A 23,478-nucleotide genomic window follows, 5' to 3' on the forward strand; every position below is an offset into this window, starting at 1 on the left:
AGCCAAAACAATAATGAAAAGAAAAAAGAAAAAAAAGGAAAAAAGGAGAAAATCAAACATGTAGTTTGAAATTCTTAGGTATAATTAGGGTTTTGTTATTCAATTTGATACCATTCTAGATTTACCTTTGATAGAATCTAAAATAAATACTGCTTAAGCCAAAAGCATATTTTCAAAGGTAAACAAACAAGATGTGTGCATTAAATGTCTCGGAGATAAGAGAAGAGTGAATCCTGCTTAACAAGTTCATTTTGAATTTTGTTGTATTGTTAGAACAAGACTGATAACATTTGGAGTTAAGTTCCTTAAAGAATATTATAAACTTAGCCATTCAAAAAAAAAAAGATTCATCCTTGACCCTTGCTGCAAAATGTCATTATAGTAAAACTAAGACCCAAGCCAATAAGGAACTGCATAGAATACAAGATGATATTAGAAATAGAAATGATATTTTTGAAACAAATGTCTCTTCTATGATTTTTGTCATTATTAAGCATGCATAAACATGAATGATTATACAGCACCTGTATATAGTTTCTCAAAGTTGCTTGTGCATCAGGGGAAAGTATGTCATGAAGAAGAGTGTATACTTGCACAGCGGGTGCTAATGCAGGTGCAGCAATACCAGTAGCCGGCCCAAACATGTCAGCTAAACCTGATGGTGATGATTCTTCTAGTGACTTGTAATTCTCAAAAGCCATTGCAAGAAGATGCTCCAATTGATCTTCACTGTCAACCAACATTCGTTTCTGCAACCAGAAAGCCAAATTAGGTTAGTATATGATAATCATTTATAATAAAAGGACCCATCACAGATAAGAATTATATATTCATACAATTCAAATTGTTACATATGGAAAACAATATATGTGATGAACATTGTCACAAAGAGGATGTAAAAGGAGAGGACTAGAAATTTTTTTACACAAGCGGGCATCTAAATACACTACATTAGGATTCTAGAATAATTTCAACACCATAACGATCTCTAAAATAAATCACCCTGCATTACCAAACAAGCACAATTATATATAGAACACAAGAATGGGCACCCAAGATTGCTATGTCTCACCTCCACAAACAATGCTTCCATGAAATTTCAGAACAGAGAACATTCAATTGTCCAAGCTAACCTACTAAATCAGATATCACAATCTTCAACATGCAAGGTGTCCAAAACTTTCCTTTATGCAGAAAATCAGTCTCCATGACATGCATAAATTCTAACTCAACTTTCTAATTAGAAACTAATCTTATCCACATGCGAAGCATACTTTCCCAACAAAACGATTCTTATCCCCACATGCTAGGTGCCTAAAACATGCAAGACTAATTCCACTTCAATCATGTAATAGAAATTGTCAATTAAAACTACAACAACTAACACAAGTTGTTACAATAGTTGCCATAATCCGTCAAATGCCAGAATAGAAACCTATGCCTCCTCAAATATAGGGCCTCATGGGTGAGCACCAAATTCCTAAAAGATAGGGATCATGCCATACACATCACCTGCCATGTAAGATGCCAACTCACCAAGAGGTCCCTCAAAGTGATAGAAAGTTAATACATTAAGATAAACAATTATGCACCAAATAAAATAACCAATGCTAGGACTCAAAGGTTGAGACACCTTAATCCCAACGTTCTCCCACTTGTCAAAAACCTATCAAGAGTCAATTGCAATCAACTGCTCAAGGCCCCAAGGCTGATAGAACTAGAACACCATCTGAACTTCTTTGTACTCACTTGCTTTCTCAGTGCATCTGTAACATTCAATAGAACTCAAACACCAAAGTATCTCCAAATTCACCTTTCCATCTTTGTTGTGGGACAGAAAGTATGACTCTTTACTAAGCAAATGGCACTTTGATTGTTACAACAGATAGTAATTTGTCCTACATCAAAACCAATATGAGAACACAAATGCTTAGGCCAAATGGCTTCCTTACAAGCATGAGTAGCTTCCATGTACTTTGCTTATGTAGTGGACAAAGTGACTACAGCTTACCATTTACTCATCCAATTGATAGCACCATCAAACATCATAAACACATAGCCCAGTTTGAATCCACATATCCACGAAAACAAACTGAATGTCGAAGTCCAATAGGATAACCACGAAAACATAGGGAATATTTGGAAGTATCTCTCACAAGTACCTGAACACTCTCTTAATTGCATCCCAATGTACCCATCCTAAACCGACTTAGGATTCCCACTCCTTGGGTAATGTCTAGCCTTGTATAGACTCTAGCATACATTAAATTGTCAATATCACTCGCATATGGTACTTTGGTCATGTCCATCTCAATAGGAGATTTTGAGCAATTCTCAACCAATAATTTTGTTACCATGAACTACCAAGGATTTGCAAGCTGACATGTTGAATCTCTCCAAGACCAAGTTCATATAGTTGCTTTGTCTTAACCAAAGCTTTTACTAGCTCTATCTCTTCTAATTTTATCCCCAAGATATGCCTTTTTGCACCTAAATCTTTCATTTCAAACTATGTTGGCAACTAAGACTTCAAATCTGAAAGCATACTAGTACCATTCCTAAAAGACAATATATCATATCCGTTCAATACAATAATAAGTAATGCAACCATTTTCAGTTTTAAAATACACACAATGATTTAGATCTCAAAAAACCCAAAGACAACACATAGGTGTCATATTTTTGGTTCCATGTCGTAGGAGATTGTTTCAAACCATATAGAGATTTCTTCAACTTACATACCAAATTTTCTTTACCATCAACCATGTAATGCTCTTAAATCTCTTCCTACACTATCTTCACATCTCAATCTCTAAGAAATAAGTTGTTGCAAATGATAATAGAAAACATATGGATGTCAACTTCACCATAGGCAAGTATTTCACCATAATCAATTCCCTCCTGAGAATAACCCTTTGCGACCAATTGTGCCTTATGCTTCTCAACACTACAATTTGGACCATATTTCTTTTTGAATCCAATAGGTTTACATCCTTTAGGCAAAGGTACTAGATCCCAAGTATTATTTTTCTTCAAAGCAACCATTTCTTTATCCATGGCTTCATACAACAATTTGCATCATCCATACCCATAACCTCTGTAATGTTAGCAATAAAAGAAAAAATGCAACTAAACTCCAACAGTGAATAACCAAACATTTTCAGTTCTCTTAACACGAGTAGACCTCCTCAACGGTTGAGGTTGAAGTTGTTCTTCTTCAGAATATTCAAAACTTCTTGAGCTTTCCTCGTCATCAAGTCTAACAAGAGTACGTAGTTCATCTATCATTGGAGTACGTAGAACTTGAACTACCTCCTTTTTCTCCACATTCTCTTGTTGCAATACAACAATAGAAAGGTCTCATCTCTTTAAGAATCTTGACCACTGGATCCCAAAGATTGTACCCTTTCACACCAACACCATAGCTGATGAAGATGCATTTTACCACCTTGTTCTCCAACTCAAACCTCTTCTCACTCAATACATGAACATATGCTTCACAACCAAATACTCTAAGATGCCTCATTGTGGGTTTTTTACCAAACCATACCTCCATGGGTGGTGTTGTACCCATAGAAACAAGACTTGGACTCCACGAGGATGACCCAACTCAGGACTTGAGACTCGGCAAAAAAAACTCAATGCAAACTCGGCAAGTGGAAAACCCAAGAAATTTATAGATTTTTAAGGAATTAAAAACTTGTTTCATGCACCCTTTATTAAATAAACCTTAAAGACACAATAACATCATCAAGTAGATGCTAATCTGATCACATACACAAGTATACATCGATGACATAATTATCACATACACAAGGATTTAAAACTTGTCTCATGCACCCTTTACTAAATAAACCTTAAAGACACAATAATGCCATCAAGTAGATGCTAATTTGATCACATACACAAGTATACATCGATCACATAATTATAAATGCAAATTATAGTTGAAGCAAATAGCACACTTAGATATATAAATATTGTCAAATGTATACAATACTCATGGAATATAAAATACATGACATCAAATGTTCCAAACATATATCCAAACAATAACTAGAAGTCTATGGCTCAAAGGAGTTTGCATCCCTCCTACAAAGGCATCCAAGGTAGGTACCACTAACTAGTGGGGATTTGGGAGTAGAGGTGCTAATGGGTTTTAGGGGTAGCAATGATAAGCTACACAAGGTGTTAGATGTGAGAAAAACCCAATGATAGAAGGGATGCGCTTGCGTTTCCCCATGGGCCAAAAGTGGGCTTTTGGGGGCTATGTACCCAAAACAAATAGAGAAAAACGTCAAAAAATGTTTGTTTTTGTCATTTTTTGAGATATAATATTTTTTTTTTGAGTCTAGTCAAGTCCAAGCAATGGGACTTGCCGAACCTAGGCCGAATCCACGACTCTTGGGACTCACTAGAACAAACCCAAGACTCAAACAAGCCCGAGTCTAGCCCTAGGACTCACCCAAGGTCACCCGGCTCTGGACTCACCGAGTCCTAGCGAGTTTTGGCAAGTCCCGGAACTCTGGTTGTACCAACACCTTTAGCACCTTGTTCTCCAACTTAGACCTCTTCTCACTCCGTACATGAGCATATGCCTCACAACCAAATACTCTAAGATGCCTCATTGTGGGCTTTTTACCAGACCACACCTCCATGGGTGTCTTATCAACAAGAGCTAATGTGGGAGATCTGTTGATTAGATAACATGCAGTGGTTACAGCTTCACCCCAAAACTCTTATTCAAGGCTAGCACCACACAACATACTCCTACTCCTAGCCCTCTCCATCAACATCTTGTTCATCCTCTCTACACTGCATTCTATTGAGGGGTGTAAGGAGTTGTCTATGTCTCTCAAGCTGTGCTTTTTACAAAACTTATTGAACTTTGTGGGAAAAAACTCACCACCGTTGTGAGTTCTCAAACATTTAATCCTTTTGTCAGTCTGATTTGCAACCAAGGATTCAAACTCCTTAAATCAACTAAAGACTTCAGCTTTACTCATGAGGAAATAAACAAAATTTCTTTTACTGTAATTAGTATGAAAGACACAAAGTATATAGATCTGAATAATGAAGGAACATTTAATACATTTGCATGAATATAGTCCATAACTCGAGAAGTCTTGTGAGAACTTTTATAAAATTGCACATGTTTTTGTTTACCAAAGATACAAAAGTTCACAAAATTTACACTCAAGATTAGATTTATGGACATTATGACATATATGGTAACATAAATTTCATTTCTTGCAACATCACAATGGGTTGTAATTCCCACAACATGAGTGATCAAAAGGGTTAGGTAAAACCTATGGGGGTTGAATCAACTAGTTCTATTGGCAATGCACATTTTAGTTGCCCTTCCAAATCATTGAAGGACTTTTGGCAAGTGCCTCTTTGATAAGAAGACACTTTAGAACAATATGCAACTAGATTGCAAGAAAAACTTGGAGAATAAAGGGGCACTAGGCTATGGAGATGTCATTCCTGTCAACTTGAATTTCATGGCAGCATTACAAGAGTTAATGCACACCTTGAAGGTGTAGGAGTACGTAAGGGATTATCACTTGAAAAAAGAATTGAAAAAAAAAGATTTCATTTCTTGTAGTGTCACTATAAGTTTTACTTCTCACAACACGAGTGATTGAGAGACTATAGGGGTTGAATCGAAGACTCTAAAGTATAGATGTTGGGGAGTGAGGCAACTAGTTTTATTGGCAGTGTACATTTTAGTTGCCCATCAAAATTATTAGAAGATTTTTCCAAAAATTTCTTTACTAAAATGTCACCTTTCAAGACAATTTACAACTAGATTGCAAGCAAAACCTAGGGCAATGGGGAGCACTAGGGAATTGAGTTGTCATTTCTATCAACTTGAATTTTAAGGAAATCTTACAAGAGTTAATGCATACCTTCTTTATGTCACCACATCCATAGGTGGAGTATGTCAACTTGAAAAATAACTGACATACATAGATTGTGAGATTATGATGATAACCAAATTCTTGTACATGTTACTAAGACTGCCCTAATTAGCTCATTCTACTTCTTTTCCGTCCAATTCATGGGGCAGCCATAGCAAAGCCTAAGGAGAAAATAGAATAACCACTAGTGAAGTTGCAAACATGGTAGAGAAATTATTCAATGTGCAAAATTGGGATGAGGTAGATGATGCCATTGGCAAATTCTACTTTGCCAATGCAGTTGTGGCAAAAATAATCATAGCAAGCCACTAGGGAAGACAAAATTGAGAACAACAATCTTCGATAAGAAGTATTCCAAGATTAATATTCTAATGGAGAAAATGAAGGCTATTGGGCATGAGCATGGATGGATGGACAGCTACTAGGCATCATCCATGCATCAACATTATGGCCATACATAGAGAGGACCCTTACTCCCTTGATGCTATTGATTTTTCAAGGCACCTCAAGGCTGCTGACTTTCGATTCCAAATCCTTAGATATCCTAAAGGATGTTGAGCTAGAGAATGTGATGAAACATATAAATTGATTGAGGCAGCCTACAAACATATTTGGTACACTCCTTATTGTGTGCATACCATGAATAATGCACTCTAGGACATGGACAAAATCATATAGATCAAAGAGGTGGTTAATGACGCAAGAGATGTGCAGAAAAGTATTTACAACTTGCATGCTTCACATAAACTCTTCGCGGCCTTCTCTAGAAGGAGTTTTTGAAACTTGTAGAGACTAAATCTGCATCATTCTTCATTTTCTTGGAGAGTATTCTTGAGTTGCAAGAGGCATTGCAACTAATGATAATGATAGCATAGTGAAGTTGGTGTCCTAATTCTAAGTCAAAGTAAGGGAGGAAGGTGAAATAGGCAGTGAAGTATGAAACTTTGGGTTGATGCAAGATACCTTTGTTGCCATCATTACTCTAATCTTCAAAGTTAATAGATATGGGGAATGCAAATGCACCTATCCTTAGAGAAGTGCATGAGTGCATTAACAATAAGCTTGGCAAAATGAAGGCCATTGTACAAGAGGAAAGACCTCACATAAGAGTTCTACAATGTGCATATTCATCCAATCATTTGTCATCAATGGGGCAAGCTCAACACTCCCTTGGACATGGTTGCCTATGCATTGAACCTAAAGTGGTATGTGGAAAGCCCTGCCAGAATTGCCCCTATGCATGATGTTAAAGTTAAGGCAAAGTTCATTAAGGATGAAGGCCTTTCAAAAGATTTATGATTCTACACAAGTCAGCATCATTCCCATTACGTGGACAAAATTTCCCACTCTTAGGGGATATTCGGAAAAGGCCATTCTACACAAGTTAGCATCATTCAAATTGAGTGTACAAAATTTGCCACTCTTAGGGTATATTCAAAAGAGGATATTCCCATTGAGCAGACAAAATTTGCCACTCTTAGGGGATATCCAAAAGAGGCCAAGATGGATAGGGGACTTTGGCATAAGAGTATCCAGTTCTATGGTAGACTATGCATGAGCCTAATTTTTTGATAGCCACACTAACCATTCATTTGTTGTCCCATGTTTCTTATTCTTCTAGTATTCATCCAATTTGTTAAGAGAAACAAATTACTTCTAGGAGGTTGAAGAAGCTTGTAGCTATTCATAGCACTTTGCATCTCATTGGCCATAACCCTTTGTAGTGTCATAAAATTGCGACCCTAGCAATTTTCGACTGCATTAGGGTCCTCACGCACGCGAGTTCAAATCCTCTAGCCTGATCGGAGACCAGAGATTGCTTAGCTTGAGAAAATAGCTTCTTCCTTGGCCTCTGCATCACTCCGACCGCATTCTGCCCTAGAGAAAGAGGTAGGATAGGGGCATGGCGCCACTGCCCCCCCTTGGACAAGGGCATGGCACCCTTGTCCTCCCAGGATAGGGGCGTGGCACCCCTATCCTAGCCCTATTTTGAGGCAAGACCCTTCCTAGAGCATGCATTGTGGGTTGTGCCTCGGGCGGGAAACTCCCCCGATGTCGACCTGTGACGAAATTCAAATCCACTAACATGTATTTAAGGGGCATCCGTCCTCTCATTTGCATAAGTGGAAATTGGATAAGTTGGATAGGTCGAAGTTGGAAAGATTCAAGTTGCACAAGTGATCAAGCATTCAAGCATTCAAGCATTCTTTTCTAGCATTGAGCATTCTCAAGTCTCCCTTCAAGGCTAGGTGTTGCATTCAAGTCAAGGATTCAACCATTGAAAAGGAGATTGATTTCAACATTCAATTCCACACAAGCATTTCTATCAACATTGCTACTGCAACCTCACATGAGGTGATTTACAATTCAGTCTTTCATTTACAAGTACTTTCTTTCATTACTTGGTTAATTCCAAAACTGGGGTTTGACCTAAAGGCAAACCCCCAATCCCAACCCATTTTCCTCTCTTTTCTGTGTAGGTTGCAGGTGCACAGATGTACTTTCGGATTCGGGCTTCATTTGCAGAGGCAGAAAAAACCTTTTCGTTTTGCGGATTTTTCGGAGGACCATGTACATTCCCGCCACAGTCCGGACAACTTTTCCTCAAATTCGCAAGGCGACTTCGTCTCGACATTTTACTGCCAGATCTAGGTGCACAGCTTCATCCCATATTCCGATCTCAAGTTATAATCAATTCTTTGTCACTTTTGCACTACATAATTCAATCAATTCCTTTCCAAATCAAACAAGGAAGAGGGGATCACCTTAGCATTCCCAATTCATTCAAAATTCAATCTACCATCTTTGTGTGGAGAGATTGAATCTAGTGAATTATCATCTCCTTCTTCCTAATTTAATGGTGAAAAGTGCTTGAAGGATAATCAACAGTGAAACTCTCATCTCTCTTTGAGGGAAAGGGTAGTTTTCCTCTCGATCTATCATTCACCATTTTCCCACCATTACATTTTAATGAACTCGACATCTTGCATGCTTTCCCTTGAACAACATTGCATATTTTTCATTTACAAGTTTCAACTTTCTGCAAACTTAGTGGTTTATTCATTAAAAACCCTAGTTTTTAAAATTAAAATTGAGCTTGTGATTTGTAAAAAAATTGCTTGTGGTTATCTTAGATCTGAAAATTGTTTTGTTTGTCAAATTCAATTTCCTCATTGTCTTGTTCAATTTGCAATTAAAGTTTACAAAATTAAGAGGTTACTTGTTAAAACCCTAATTTTCAAACATCATCTTGAACTTGTGCAAAAAAAATTGGATTTCCATTTAGTTTTTAGATTTCTAATTGTTCTCAAATTTATCTTCAATCCTACAATTCAAATTTTCAATTTTCACCTTTTTTCCCAAAATTCAAATTTCAAAATTAAGTGGTTAAGTCATCATACCCTAATTTTTAAAATTAATGGGATTTTGTGTGAATTTCAAATCAATTTCATTTACATTCAGATTTCTAAACATTTTCCAAGGTGCCCCTATCCATTAGGTTTGACCCTTTTCAAATTGCAATTCAATTCCTCTTTTTCTTCAAAACCCTAATAGGGTCCTATTTTCACATTTGCGCCTTCATTTCGCCAATCTAGAGATTGTAAAATTCGCCATTTTTGGGGGGTTAGCTTTAAAATCATCATAATATCCATCCCTAAAAAATTTCGAAAAAAGTTGGTCGGACCATGTGTGTTCCCGCCACGGTCTTTGGTTTTTTTCCCAAATTTTGAGAGACTGTTATGACTGTATTTAATAGCCTAAATCCAGAAGATTGGCTGATTTTATCGATTTTTGAACCCTCTAGAATCGGAAATACCTTCAAAATTCAACATTTCAACTTTCAAGAAAATTTTTAAAATTAAGAGGTTAATTATTGTCTCCCCTGATTTTAAAAATTCTAATTTTAAAATTAAATGGTATTCCCTTGGCCCTAATTTTAAAATTTCAATTTTCTTTCATTTTTGGAAATTGTGTCATCCTCTTCCCCCAACAAAGATCAAATTGTGTAATCATTATTTCCTTCCATTTTGCATTACACAATTTTGTAAGCTTTGTTTCACAGTTCAAAATTCAAATTTTCCCTCTAGTGCATGAGTTTTACCACTATTAGTCCTACCTATCCTATCCCTGTTAGACGAAGCATTAGAATTAAGGCTTCCGAAGGTTTAATTACCAAGGAGATGGAGCCTAATTTGGGTGACTTCTTTAATAAGGATCATGCTAATTCTTCCCATCCTAATCATGTGCCTATTCACCCCATTAATGGATCCCATGATGAAGAAGAAGCTTTAACTAGGGTTTCTTTAGATCAACTTTCTACATTGGACAATCAATTTGACAGCTTTCAACAATGGATGTCTCAAGAATACCCTAATAGTGAAGCTCTTCCATTAATTGAAGGTCTTAAACGCATGCTTCAAAGTGATAAGAATGGAATTGATATATTGCGTGGCATTGCACATTTTGTTGATTCTAATGTCATGCTTATCAAGAGTTGTGCCGAAACCCTAGGTTACTCACAACCTTCAACACAAGTCAATTCTTCTATTCCTTTAACTAATCCTATGACTAGTATTCCTACTTTCACATCCAACATCATGGCTACTTCAACTCAAAATGTCATTCCTACAACCATGGGTCATGGGGGCAATCCCTCTTCTTCATTTAATCCTCCATCGTTACCTGTGACTTCCATGCATGTTCCTATTATTCCTCAACCAATCAGTGTGACACAAGGGGGCAATTCCTTTAACAACTTTATTCCTCATTTAAGTGTCTCTTTTCCTACCCAATCATCACCAATGCCTACTTATCATAATGTCCCACCATCTTATTCTCAATCCATGCCTTATTTCAACAACATCACACCACCTTCTCAATCACCTATGTCTAACATCAATTCTTCTACCAAAATGACAATTAACAATCTTGCTCAAATCATGTCTTCCTTACAACAACAATTGTTTCTATGAGTCAATCCAAGTTTAGTGTGCCCACCTTTGATGTTGCGAGCCCACTTTCTCTTGATATTGTTAAAGCCGCTCCACCTAAACATGTTGAGATCCCTCAATTGGAACTCTATAATGGAAAAGGTGATCCTCTTACGCATGTCAAAACATTTCAAACCTTGTGTACTGATTTTGCTTATGATCAATGATTGCTTGCAAAATTGTTTACAAGAACACTAAGAGATAAGGCCTAACAATGGTATTCCTCTTTGCCTTCTTATTCTATCACTTCCTTTCAACAACTAGCAAATGCTTTCATCCAACAATTTCAAAACAACATTGGTCCTAAAATCACTTTGACAGATTTAATGCATTGTAAACAAGGTGCTAAAGAAAAAGTGACTGATTTCATTGGTCGATATAAGCATTTGTGTGCTCAGATTTCTTTTCATGTGCCTGATAATGATATTCAAAGAATATTCATTTCTAATTTACAAAAAGATATCAGGGAAAAGCTTCTTTTATCTGAGTTTACTTCCTTTCCGCAATTGTGCGCAACACTCCACAATTATCAACTGGTTGTGAGTCAAATGGAACAATCCACTCCTATGGCTCCGAGTGATAAGGGGGAGAGTGTTCAACAACCGTTTGCGAAGTTCAAACCAACAAAAAGCTTCATCAAGTTCAATGATCCAATCAACAATAACCATGTGAATGTTACAACAGGTGTGCCTTCTATTTCTAAATTTTTCCAAAGAGAAAGACAATTTACTCCTTTGAATGAATCTTTACATACTATTATGTCTCAGTTGTTGCACATAAATGTTATCAAACTTCCTCCTATAAAACAAGTTGATCCTTCCAAACTTGCATCTCCTTATTTTGATAACAATTCCTTTTGCCAATTTCATCGTCAACCTAGTCATGATACTGAGAAATGTTTTGCATTGAAAAATAAGGTTCAAGACTTGATTGATAATAATACTATATCTATGGCAGGTGTGAATGATAAAGGGAATAAATCAGTAGCTCCTCCTAATCAAAATCTTAAGATTTTCACTGATCCCTTGTCGTCTCATACCTCTAACGTTATTGAGATCGTGCGTAATTCTCTCACTTCTAAAGAATTCACCTCTATAGCTCCAAACTTGGTTAATATGGTAGAAACACAAAATACGCCTAAGGATCCCTGTATTACATTTGACCGTAGCGAGACCATTAGAGCACCCGATGGCCCTTTATACATAGTTGCAAAGGTTAAGGATATCCCTTGCCATGGTGCCCTAATTAATCCCTCTTGCATGGTTAATGTCATAACTGAAGAGTATCTTTTTACTTTACGATTGCATAAACCACTCTATGATGCTTCTAATGTGGTTGTGAAGTTATTTGATGGCTTCTCTTGTCCTACCATTGGTTATATCACCCTTCCTGTTGAGGTTCATGCTAAATCCATGGATGTTGACTTTGTTATCATACCTTCTTCTGAGCAATTCCATGTGAAGTTGGGCTATCCTTGGCTATCTTCCATGAAAGCTATTGCTTCTCCAATCCACAAGTGTCTTAAATTTCCTCACAATGGAGAAATCATAACTGTGAACCATAGCTTATTTCATCCATCTGAAAGAAGCTCTGGTGTTCCTATTGATCTCTTTTGGCCTAAACAATTTCAATCTCTTCCATCAAGGAGCGATGCTCTTTTTCCATCTTATCAAAAATGGAAGAACAATTTGATTTTATCCTTAAGTCAACCTAGATCGCCAACACTTGACATTCCTATTATTCTTCAAGATGAGTTTCTTCCTCTCTCGGATAGAACTAATCTCCCTCCTAAGGAAGATTGTCCACCTACCCCTATGGATGTGACTTTACCTTCTCTTCAGGAGAACAACAATATGCCTCCTAAGATTAGACCTATACCTCCTCCTCATGATGGACTTGGTCTCCTTCCTACACCAAATATTCCTCCTTTCTATGGCGCAATTCGACCTCCTTCCTCTTATCGAGAGAAGAGACCTGCTTCCCCTCTTGTTCAACCAAAAAGACTTCAACCTAAACCTTCCACTATCAAGGAGGGAAACGTTCCTACTTTTTCAAATGTTCCTCCTCCTTCTCAGCCTTCCACTAAGACTCGACGGAATCGTTGTGTGAGAGAACGCCGACGAAGACGTCGTATTCGAGCTCGTGAAGCCATCCCTCAAAATACTCAGTCTCCTCAAACTCCGACGATTGACATGATTCTCTTTTCCCCTAAGCAAGATGTTCAACCTACATCTCCAAATCATAAGTTGCACAAAACACGTGATGATTTTACTCGTATTCGTGTTCTTGCTCCTCTTTCTCTAAACTTTGATGAAGAAATGGGTGAAAATGTTATTCATAATGGCAATACAACTCCTAATGCTTCTGACAGTGAGTATGAGTATGTTGATGTGGACAAACATTTATCAGATGAGTTTTCACAAACCCTAATCCTAGCTCCTTGAATCGAACAAAGTGACTTACAACATGAGCATAGTCCTTGTTTGGACCTTGTGATAGCTCCATCTACTATGCTCGATGTCGCTCCTCTGGCGTGTTGCTTGCCTTCCCGAAATAGTGATCAACAAGATCAGGAGGCAGATTGTGCTAGATTAGCGATACTAGCACTGTAGATCTTCTCTCTCTCCTTTCTTTCTCTTTTGTGACCATTCTTCTATGTGTATCCCTGTTCTTCTATTGTTCCCTTAATGTCTACTTGGGGACGATGCAAACAAAACATTGAGATCTTCTCTTGGTCTCTTTCATGTTGACACAAAAGACATCCTCTCTTCCCTTTCTTCTAAGGTAGTGTCCTTCTTTGGGGAATGAAGATTATTATATGCATATACATACATGATATACATGAATTATCATACAACATACTAACCCCGAGGAAAGGGACACTACCTCGTGTTTTGTATTCATTATCCTTGGGTTTAATCCTCGATTGGGGGCTAAATCCTTGCGATAACATGCTCCCTTTCTTCTCTCTCTCTTGGGTGTATCCTACCTTAAAGAAATCGCTCCCGATAAGGCACGTGCGATCGCTTTAACGTGGGGGCATACACACTGCTCATATTTTCCTTCTTGTGATACTTAGAATTATTTAATGAACTTTGTTTTGCTTTGTAATCTTTTTATCCTTGCTTTCATGAATCATAGTGAAGGGAACTTTGCTACTTGCAGTCATGGTTCTCCCCTTCTCGATCTTCCCTTTTACTTTGTCAATCGAAGTTGTAAGATCCTAAGTCCACTGGGGACTTGGTGCATCTTGCCTCCTTGACGTGGTAAAAGTCTTTCAATCTTGTTTCCTTGTACTTTATCAGCAGTATTGGTGTACGCTTATACTCCCGCTAAAGTGGGAGCTAAATGTAGTGTCATAAAATTGCAACCCTAGCAATTTTCAACTGCATTAGGGTCCTCATGCACGCAAGTTCGAATCCTCTAGCCTGATCGGAGACTGGAGATTGCTCAGCTTGCGAAAACAGCTTCTTCCTTGGCCTCTGCATGACATAAACCTTATGAATAGAGCCACTATCTCCATCTGAATGATCTGCTATGAACTTCTCATGTTTGTTTCTTGTCACTATTTTTAGGTAACCTTTGATGTCTAGGTCCTTCATTAGTTTGGAGAGTTCTTGCATCAACTTAGAAATAGACTTATCAATAGTATTCATCTTTACAAATTTGTTATGCAACAATCAAGAGAGGTTAGAAAGATAAGCCACTGAAACTATCAAGTAATTGAAGACCAGAAGCAACCACAAATCAACTTAGAATATTTTAAGCATAGGATGGCAGAAAACCGCTTTGATACCAATGTAATGTCCCACTCCAAGTGGAACCACTACAAACAGTTCTGTAGCAACCTATTGGTTATATTTTAATTAAGCATACTATGTTTTCTTTTCTTTTTTTGTTTTCTTTCAGAACTAGACAAAAGTTGCAGAATGGTTTGTTTGTTTGAACAATGATATTGAGTAAATGAGTTATTTTTGCATTCATGAAACAAGCTGAAAACAAATTGAAAATATGCAACCAAATCCTTGAAATCTCCAGATTTAGATAGGGCTAAGTTTTACAACATTTTCTGATAATAATGATAACCCAAGACTAGAAAATGCCTTCAATAATTAATTCAGACATACCCAAAAAGTTTATACCTGAATCTGGTAGTTGATGTGCTTGAGACAGCAGATAAGGAAGTCTGATTAATGGCAAGGTGGCAGCCAAATAGCTCACCCAAAAATATGTTTGCAGCACTTTAAAATCTGCCTCTTTCCACTCAAAATATTGCCCAAAATATAAGTCTAATCTGGATGCCGGAAATGGGTCAAAGTTGGTTCACCAAACCCCAACGTACAATCTGCAAATGGACTGGTTTTTTGTGTTGGAAACCCCTCTAGTGACTGAAAATGGTTGAAGGCTACTCCACACGTGCTGAAGATGAAGTTTTGATGATAACCAATGATGGCAAAGCAAGTTTGGGCTTCAAACAACTTCAAACTGTCAAGGAAAGGGGGCGGCTATGCAAGCAAGCACCTCCTTCAGATTTCAACCAGCAAAATCACCTCTAAACTGATTTCTTTTAAGCACAAATGAAATCCTTGAAATAGGATTCCCTTGCACACCCTGAGATGGTCTCTCACAACTGCAGGTGTATTTACTTATGGAGAATTTCATCCCTACAAGCAGTTATAAACCCTAGGGTAACAAGCTCCTCTCAGTATGCAAAAGTAAGAAAATATTACACCTAGACATGTTCAAAATGAACTCCAAATTGCTTTTAAATAGTCTCCCAAAAGGTACACCCTAATTAGGGTTTCCTCTAGTGCCCAACTTATAATTTTATTTACTTTTATTTTCTCCCTCTAATATTTCACTTTGTGACTTGATATTCCCAAATAAGGTGGCATCCAAACTGAGTTAAATTCATCCTTTATTATTTCAATGATTATATAGTCATTTTCATAATTTAATAATTCTAAATTTCAAGGTCACCCACATTTAATATCATTTGTAATATTACAAATAACCACAAATTGTAGTGAGCTCCACTTTCTCTCTTGGGATGCCATACTCTCTCTCTAAAATCATATCATAATATTTACTTACAAGGAATCTTAAATAAGTTAATTATCGATTTAACTTAGCAAGCTTTTCTAATATCACAAAATAATTCCTTGATATCTCCTTTGTCTGGAACCTGAGAAAACCAACCCTAAATGGTTCCTCTATCCATCTTGTTAGTCTACGAGGAATTGGTGATAGACTAACCTCGATAGGCTGACGCTGGCTAAGAAGGGGATATTACATAAAGCCCTATCCATTTTGTTGTTTTAATCTCAAATTCATAAGAGACTAGATGTTTTGTGCCTCTCGACCTTGTAGATGGCCTGAACCATCCACAATCCTATTCAGCAACCAAAATTTACACTAATTCCAGTGATCTATAAATCAAAGGATTGATAATCCTATAATTCTAGTGATCTATGTTTCTATGTTAGCACTGATTCTATTGTCTCAACAAACTTCTCCAATGGCCTTTCTCTTGATTGTAATAGTATCCGTTGTGTGTAAAACAACAAAATAACAAGTAATAACAAGTTAAATGCTCAACAAGGTATGTCTATAGCATCCCACTCACTATTCAATGTTATTACATGGTGAAATATGGCCCTTAAAATGTCATTTCTTGCATCTACACAACAACAATACAATTCTTGCACTCTACAAACTAGGCATTTTTGCCTCACAATGGAGCTATGGTAGTTCATGTCTATATAGCAAGTGTCAATCACACAACAATGACAGTGATTACTCTACCAACTTAATCTACACACTAAGTCTTTGAATACCCTTTATTCCTCTCTAGCTTTGCAATAATGGCAAATGTATTGGTTTCCCTAGAATGGCAACAACAACCTTGCAACCATATAATCATCCAAATGAATGATGATGCCAAAAGATGTTTGCTGCCCTAACACCACTACGTACAAAAAGAACAACATGACCCTAAGATCTTCTTGTGGAACAAACAACCTTGCATATCCATTCAATCACCAAAATATCCTCATAGGAAACCCAAACAATTTCAGCCCTACAACTATTAACAAAGAAAACCAAGTGATTGACACTCACCATATAGACATGAACTTACCATAGCTGTACAGTGAGGCAAACATGCCTAGTTTGAAGGAAAACAGCCCACCAAACTATGTTTCCTGCCCTAACACCACTAAGATCTCCTTCCAATCCACTTTTGGATCAATAAGCTTCAATTAGAGCCTAACCTTTTCCCTCACAAGTCATTTTCTTAATCCCAACTCTTGTAGTTGAGTTCATTCTACACATTCCTTGTATGTAAATATGGACAAATGAATGATGATGCCTCTTTCTTTAAGATATATTTTACGTATTTAATATTTTTTATTCTTAAGGTTTATTTGCTAGAAAACAAGGTATTTCTTGTTCTTTGAAATTTGAAAAACAAATGCTATAATAATTAGGCAAGTAAAAAATCTTTATAGCTTGAAAATTTTGCCAAAATTACCTCTTGTCGATTTAAAGTGTTCTCGTCTCGAGCTTTTATTATTGGGACAAGCAATTCATATAAAAGATCAAAGCAATCCTTTGTTGGGGTGGCCACGTCCATAATGCATGAAAGATACCTACAAATTAAACAATTGAATTAGATGTCTAAAATTCATTACTAATAAGAAAACTATTTTAAATTTACATGTTTAATCATATAATGAATAAATGAACAATCCTATGCACTCATACAAAGTAATTAATTGATAGTCTTAGAAAGATACCTCAATTTAGTGTATGAGTCTGATACTCCATAATACGAAGCAAACTCTGCTAGCAACCATTTCCATGGTCCATGCAAACGTAGGTTTCTCGATTGAAAACATTGCATCCGCATTGCAGCTTCAAGTACCAAGTCATATGCTAGGGTTTCTCCAACAGGACCACACTAAACCAATGAAAAATTTAAAATATCAATAAAAAAATATCAGATATTGCTTAGCTATTGATTGATTATGAATTTATTTTAAGTGAGGGCTTTCATGGGTATTTTTTATTATATTGCTAATTTTTGTGGCATCTAACCCATTTCAAAAGCCATAGAAATCGACAATTTGAATACTATATTGAGGCATACCTTCAATTAAGACTTTTTTATGCAATAGAAAACAATAAAACTTCATATTTGATTTTCTACTTTTTCTTCCTTGCAAAATCTCACTAAAAGCTAATTAAATTAGTTACATTTAAGTGAAGATTCAATTCTACTTCTAAAAATACCATCCTTTCAACAACAAAAATAATCCAACAAAAACTTCTCTTTGCGTTACCAAAATATAAGGTTTATACCAAACAATAAAAGGGGGAAATAATTGAAATAATTGCATTCAAGTGAGGATTCAATTCTACTTCTAAAAATACCATCCTTTCAACAACAAAAATAATCCAACAAAAACTTTTCTTTGCATTACCAAAATATAAGGTTTATACCAACTTAAAATTTTCAAATTGTAAAAAGGGGAATTTTTTTCCCAACCATTTTCCATGTAATAAACAACTATTTGATAGTATTCCTCTATAGATAGAAAAAAATACAACCCCTGCAAGAGGGAATAAATCAATCTTTTCTTAGTCAAAGGAGAACGATAAGTAGTTACTCAAACCTTTTCACTTTTAATGTTTTTAACAAGGCTACCTTGTGCCAAATTCCACTCGAAACTTATTGATAATTTTGGTTAAATAAATGCTCTAACATAGCTTGTCCAATCATGTTTCAAGATAGTGACAAAAGAGAAAAATGTGAAACTAGCTCTTAACATTCTTCTAGATATTTCTACAAGTTAGAAATGTCTTTTACTAAGAGAGTGAATCTGGTCACAACGTTTCTTCTCAACATCTTCTATGTCATGATGACCAAATCAAAACTCTAGGTCTCACATAGCAAATAGTTATCCCTCTTCCCTTCTTAAGAGATCCAAATCAACACACAAGGTTGTTTGCAAGGGTGTGATCTAAATTTGGGGAATATTGCAATTGCTCCTTGTACATTAGGCTTCTATTTGGAATTCATGCGTTGAACATATAGTTCAATGGAAAGAAGCCAGCAATTTACCTCTTAAGAACCAAAAGAATATTCTCCTTAGTGGTTCTCAACCCCATTAGTCACAAGGGTACCAAAAGAATATTCTCCTTAGTGGTTCTCAACCCCATTAGTCACAAGGGTATTTGGAAGGGTGTGATCTAAATTTTGGGAATATTGCCATTACTCCTTGTATATTAGACTTCTATTTGGATTTAATGCGTTGAACATATAGTTCAATGGAAAGAAGGCAGCAATTTTTCTCTTAAGAACCAAGAGCATATCTTCCTTAGTGGTTCTCAAACCCATTAGTCACAAGGGGTAACTCTTGGTAATCTAGATACAATTCATCTATACATGCCTAAGCAAAAGAAGGTTCTTGTTAACTCTTCTCTATACAAATCCTTCCACTTTGCTTGCCTTCCTTACCAATAAAACCTTGCTTTCCATCAAGATGCAGTTTAAGACATTTTTCCCCCAAGACACCACAAATTACAATTTGTAATTGCAATAAGTTTTGATAACCCAAAACCTTCCCTTCAGACCTTTCTCTAGTTCCCCTTTTCCTTTCAAGGAGATGAAGCAATGAATGGTGGCCATTCTCCTAGGGCTAGTAATTTAGGATGTGTGTTGTATTTCTTTCTATATTTCCTTTTCCGTCAACTTTCTATAGCGACATCCCCTCTTTTTCTTTCAAGATTCGAAATTGTAACACTTGGAATTTTATGGAGAGAAATTGTTGGCATCCCCCCCCCACCCCTTTAGTAGTAGCATGATGTTTCTTCTAGTCAAAGCACCACTCCCAACTTTTTAAATCGTTCCCTAGACACATGATGAACAAAGGTCTTATGCACAAATTCTTGATCCACATCTTTCCTTATATATAAACATACAATCATTTGTCATAATCAAAAGATTCAAGCTCCTTGTCAAGTATTAGGATAATTAAGGATATGCATTGCATTGGTTCATGGGTTTCCTTTTCCATTAATTTTTCATAGTGAATATGATGTTCCTTCTAGTCAAAGTACCAACCCTTTGTTTCCTTAGTCAATGGGGTTGTTACCCTTTGTCCTATTTATTGCTATCTAGAACATCTTTCACTGTATATAAACATAGAATCATTTTTTCATAATCAAAAGCCCCTTGACTCATTAGCAATGTCTCCTCAAACTATCTGGTTTCAACCTCCTTGTCAAGTATTGGGATAAGGATATGCATTGTATTTGTTCATGGGTTTCCTTTTCCATTAACTTTTCATAGTGAATATGATGTTCCTTCTAGTCAAAGTACCACCCTTAACTTTTTGCATCATTCCCTAGACACATGATGAACAAAGGTTAGGTCTCATGCACAAGTTCATAGTCCACATGGTTTCATAGAAGAAATTTTGTTACTTCCTACCTCCTTTGTCCTAGAACATCTTCACTATATATAAAAATACAATCATTTTGTCATAATCAAATACCCCCTTACTTAGGATTCAACCTCCTTGTCAAGCATTGGGATAGCTAAGGATATGTGTTGTATTTGTTCATGGGTTTCCTTTTCCATTAACTTTTCATAGTGAATAAGCTTAACCCCTTTAATTTCCCTTCAAAGCTAGAAATTGTGACAATTAGATTTTGGCAGTAGTATGATGTTCCTTCAATCAAAGTACACAAGAAAAAAAAAGGTCGAGATTCTTACATAAGCTACAATCCTTTTGTCTTTTCTTAGTCCACATGGGCTCACAAAGGAAATTTTGTTAACCACTTCGTCCTATATCCTAGCCTATCCTTGTGTCCCTTGTTGCTCTCAAGAACATTCTTACACATAAAGAAAGGTCATTTTGTCATGATCAAAAACCTCTTTGACTTGTTTAAAATGTCTCTTTAAATTCTCTCTCCAAGAAAAGAATTTTGCAACTTTGATTCCACGTCCTTGTCAAGCATTAACATGGCCTTCACATTGGCAACAATGTGTTATGCCTTTGTTTAGTGAACAAAGTTTCATCAAAGTTTTACTCCTCACCTTGGACACATGTTAAAAAAACACTAAGTTAAATTCTCATGCACAACATACGATTTCTTTTCCTTATCTATAGGCTTAGATTTAAAGGAAGAATGCATTGGTATTTACAATGTCTCTTTTCTTTGAGATAAAGAATCTCGAAACTTATGCTTCTAAGGGAGCACTTGATCCCCTCCTTTTTGAGCATTAAAAAAGCTCGTGTTAATAGTAGTTTGGTGCCCTTTTCTTGGTATATGACCTCCCCATTTTTGTCATTGTCATAGGTGTTGTACTCCTTGTCACCCTAGGCACATAATAAAGAAAGGTTGATTTAAACTCTCAACTTTTTCTACCCTATCCTCATTTAAAGGTTAACAATATCTCCTTTCTCCTAGTTATTGATCTAATAATCCCTAGTTTGTGGCCATTTAGAGTTTTAGCCTATTGCAATCCCTACCTAATATTACATGTAGTCATGGGCATTAAAAGTCCTATAAGAAGCTTGAGATGTGTTAGTGTCCTACATCTTGTTTAGTCAAACTCTCTTGTTTTCTTTGATGATTTTCTCTTTAAATTTACTTTCACCATTATTTGTGTGCTCAAGGGCACTTTGCTATTACTTGCCCCTAGCATTCCTTTCCTCATTCTTGCTTACTACTCTTGGCCTTCCTCTCAGATTCCATGCACCATGTCTATAATTCTACCAAATACCTACATAGTAGTGTTGGTGTATCCCAACCAAGTTGGTAGAATCCATTTTCCATTGATGTCCTTCCTCTTTACATGAGTCATCATTTCTGATGAGGGAGATCAAGTTGCATAGTAGTGTTGGTGTATCCCAACCAAGTTGGTAGAATCCCTTTTCCATTGATGTCCTTCCTCTTTAAATGAGTAATCATTTATGACGAGGGAGATCAGGCTAATTGGAGACCTATAATCATAATTGAATGATTGGCAGTGTATGGGAGGTACAATCCACAAAGTTGGATGTTGTTGTGTTAACGTGGCCATCACTTTTGTTGGGTATGTGCTATAATTGGCACAACATCAAATTCCTTAGATCTCAAAGCCTCCTACATTCTTGCATTCCCATTCCCTACAATTTACTTAAAAGAAATACTAATAGTTGTGTCCAAATCTCTAAGAACACTTCAAATCACCAAGGCCAATGTCAAGGTCAATAAAATCCTTGATCACTTACTAGTTTCTAAGCCACTCCTACCCCCTTAAAGGTCACATCTAAAGTGGCTTGTTAATCAACATTTATTCAACAACACAAGGAAGCATGTGTAAGGTATGTTGGCTTTTGGCATAACTGATGCATAATGAGATGATACAAGTGATGCAATTGAAGATGGATGACTGCACCGGTAGAGGATAGAAGACTATTTGTGATGAAGAGATTGAGATTTTGTGATTAGATGACTTGATCAGTTATTTGTGTTGTCATTGATGGCAACTAAAGTCAAATGATGATTACTGATGTTCCCAGTGTTTTGTTTTGTCATCTAAGTGATTTGGTTTACCGGAAGACAAGGTTTACCGGCAGAGAACTGAAGTTTGTGAAATAAGACTTTAACTGGTAAAGCAAAGATGTTTTGGTTGAATTGGGATGATTGGTGATTTGCGGTTTGGAATGTGAACTTGTATCATGGAAAGAAGTATCTGACCAGAACCGGGACTTGTGAAGACTACTGGAAGGATTGTTTCTAATTTTTGATGAAGTTTTGCTAAGGTTTTAGTAGGCTTTAAGGACCGGTGAAGAAATCATCAAACCGATAATGATTTTTGTTATGACGGTGATCGACGGCGAGTCTACGTAAAGGTGGTAACACGGCACAACCAGTGTGAAATGATTTGATTGCTGTTTTGGCGCGATTCAAGGAAGAATTTCTTGGGAAACAGCAAAACGCTTAGTGGAGTGTTTTGAGGTTTTGACTTTGGTACAGATCGGATTTTCGTAATGGGTTACGATCAACCAATGGTTGATATTGCATTGTAATTTGATGTAATGATCTGTATATCGATCTGAGATGATCTCTTATGATTTGTATTGTAATTTCATGATGTAATTAGGGTTTAGTGGCCGACCAAGTTGAGATGGCTATTTAGGATGGCACAGTTGATGTTTATTGTGTCGGTGGTTTAAGAGAATGTGTTGAGTCATCCAAGAGAAGTGTGAGATCTGCCTGAGAGTTGCAAAGTGTTGAGCATAACTGGATCTGAATTAGCAGGCTGGGAAGTGCAAGTAACAGATCACTTCTTCACTGTTGTTCCCTAACAGTTGTAGCAGGTTAAATCCCTTAACCGGGTAGGTCCTAACATGCCTTAAACATTTAAGTCCCCTAACAAGGCAGCCCTCAAAAGAGTGTTAAATCCTCTCACGAGGTTGATCCTAACAGATCATCAAGCTCCTAAACGGGCTGCTAGGCAAATCCCTTAACCGGGTGACTCCTAACAAGGCATACTTCAAAAG

At 36.6% G+C, this 23,478-nt stretch overlaps 1 protein-coding gene across 2 annotated transcripts in view; it reads right to left on the bottom strand.

Annotated features, from left to right (window-relative positions):
• Window positions 1-23,478, bottom strand: part of LOC131044935 (uncharacterized) — a 67,428-nt gene that overhangs the window by 18,200 nt on the left and 25,750 nt on the right. For both annotated transcript variants that reach the window (XM_057978415.2, XM_057978416.2), the window contains 3 exons: window positions 17,716-17,879; window positions 17,451-17,568; window positions 525-749 (listed from right to left, as the gene is read on the bottom strand). In XM_057978415.2, the coding sequence (XP_057834398.2) occupies window positions 525-749; window positions 17,451-17,568; window positions 17,716-17,879 (507 nt within the window). The remainder of the gene's footprint in view (window positions 1-524; window positions 750-17,450; window positions 17,569-17,715; window positions 17,880-23,478) is intronic.

Source organism: Cryptomeria japonica, chromosome 1, assembly GCF_030272615.1.
Source record: "Cryptomeria japonica chromosome 1, Sugi_1.0, whole genome shotgun sequence".
Lineage (NCBI taxonomy): Eukaryota > Viridiplantae > Streptophyta > Pinopsida > Cupressales > Cupressaceae > Cryptomeria > Cryptomeria japonica.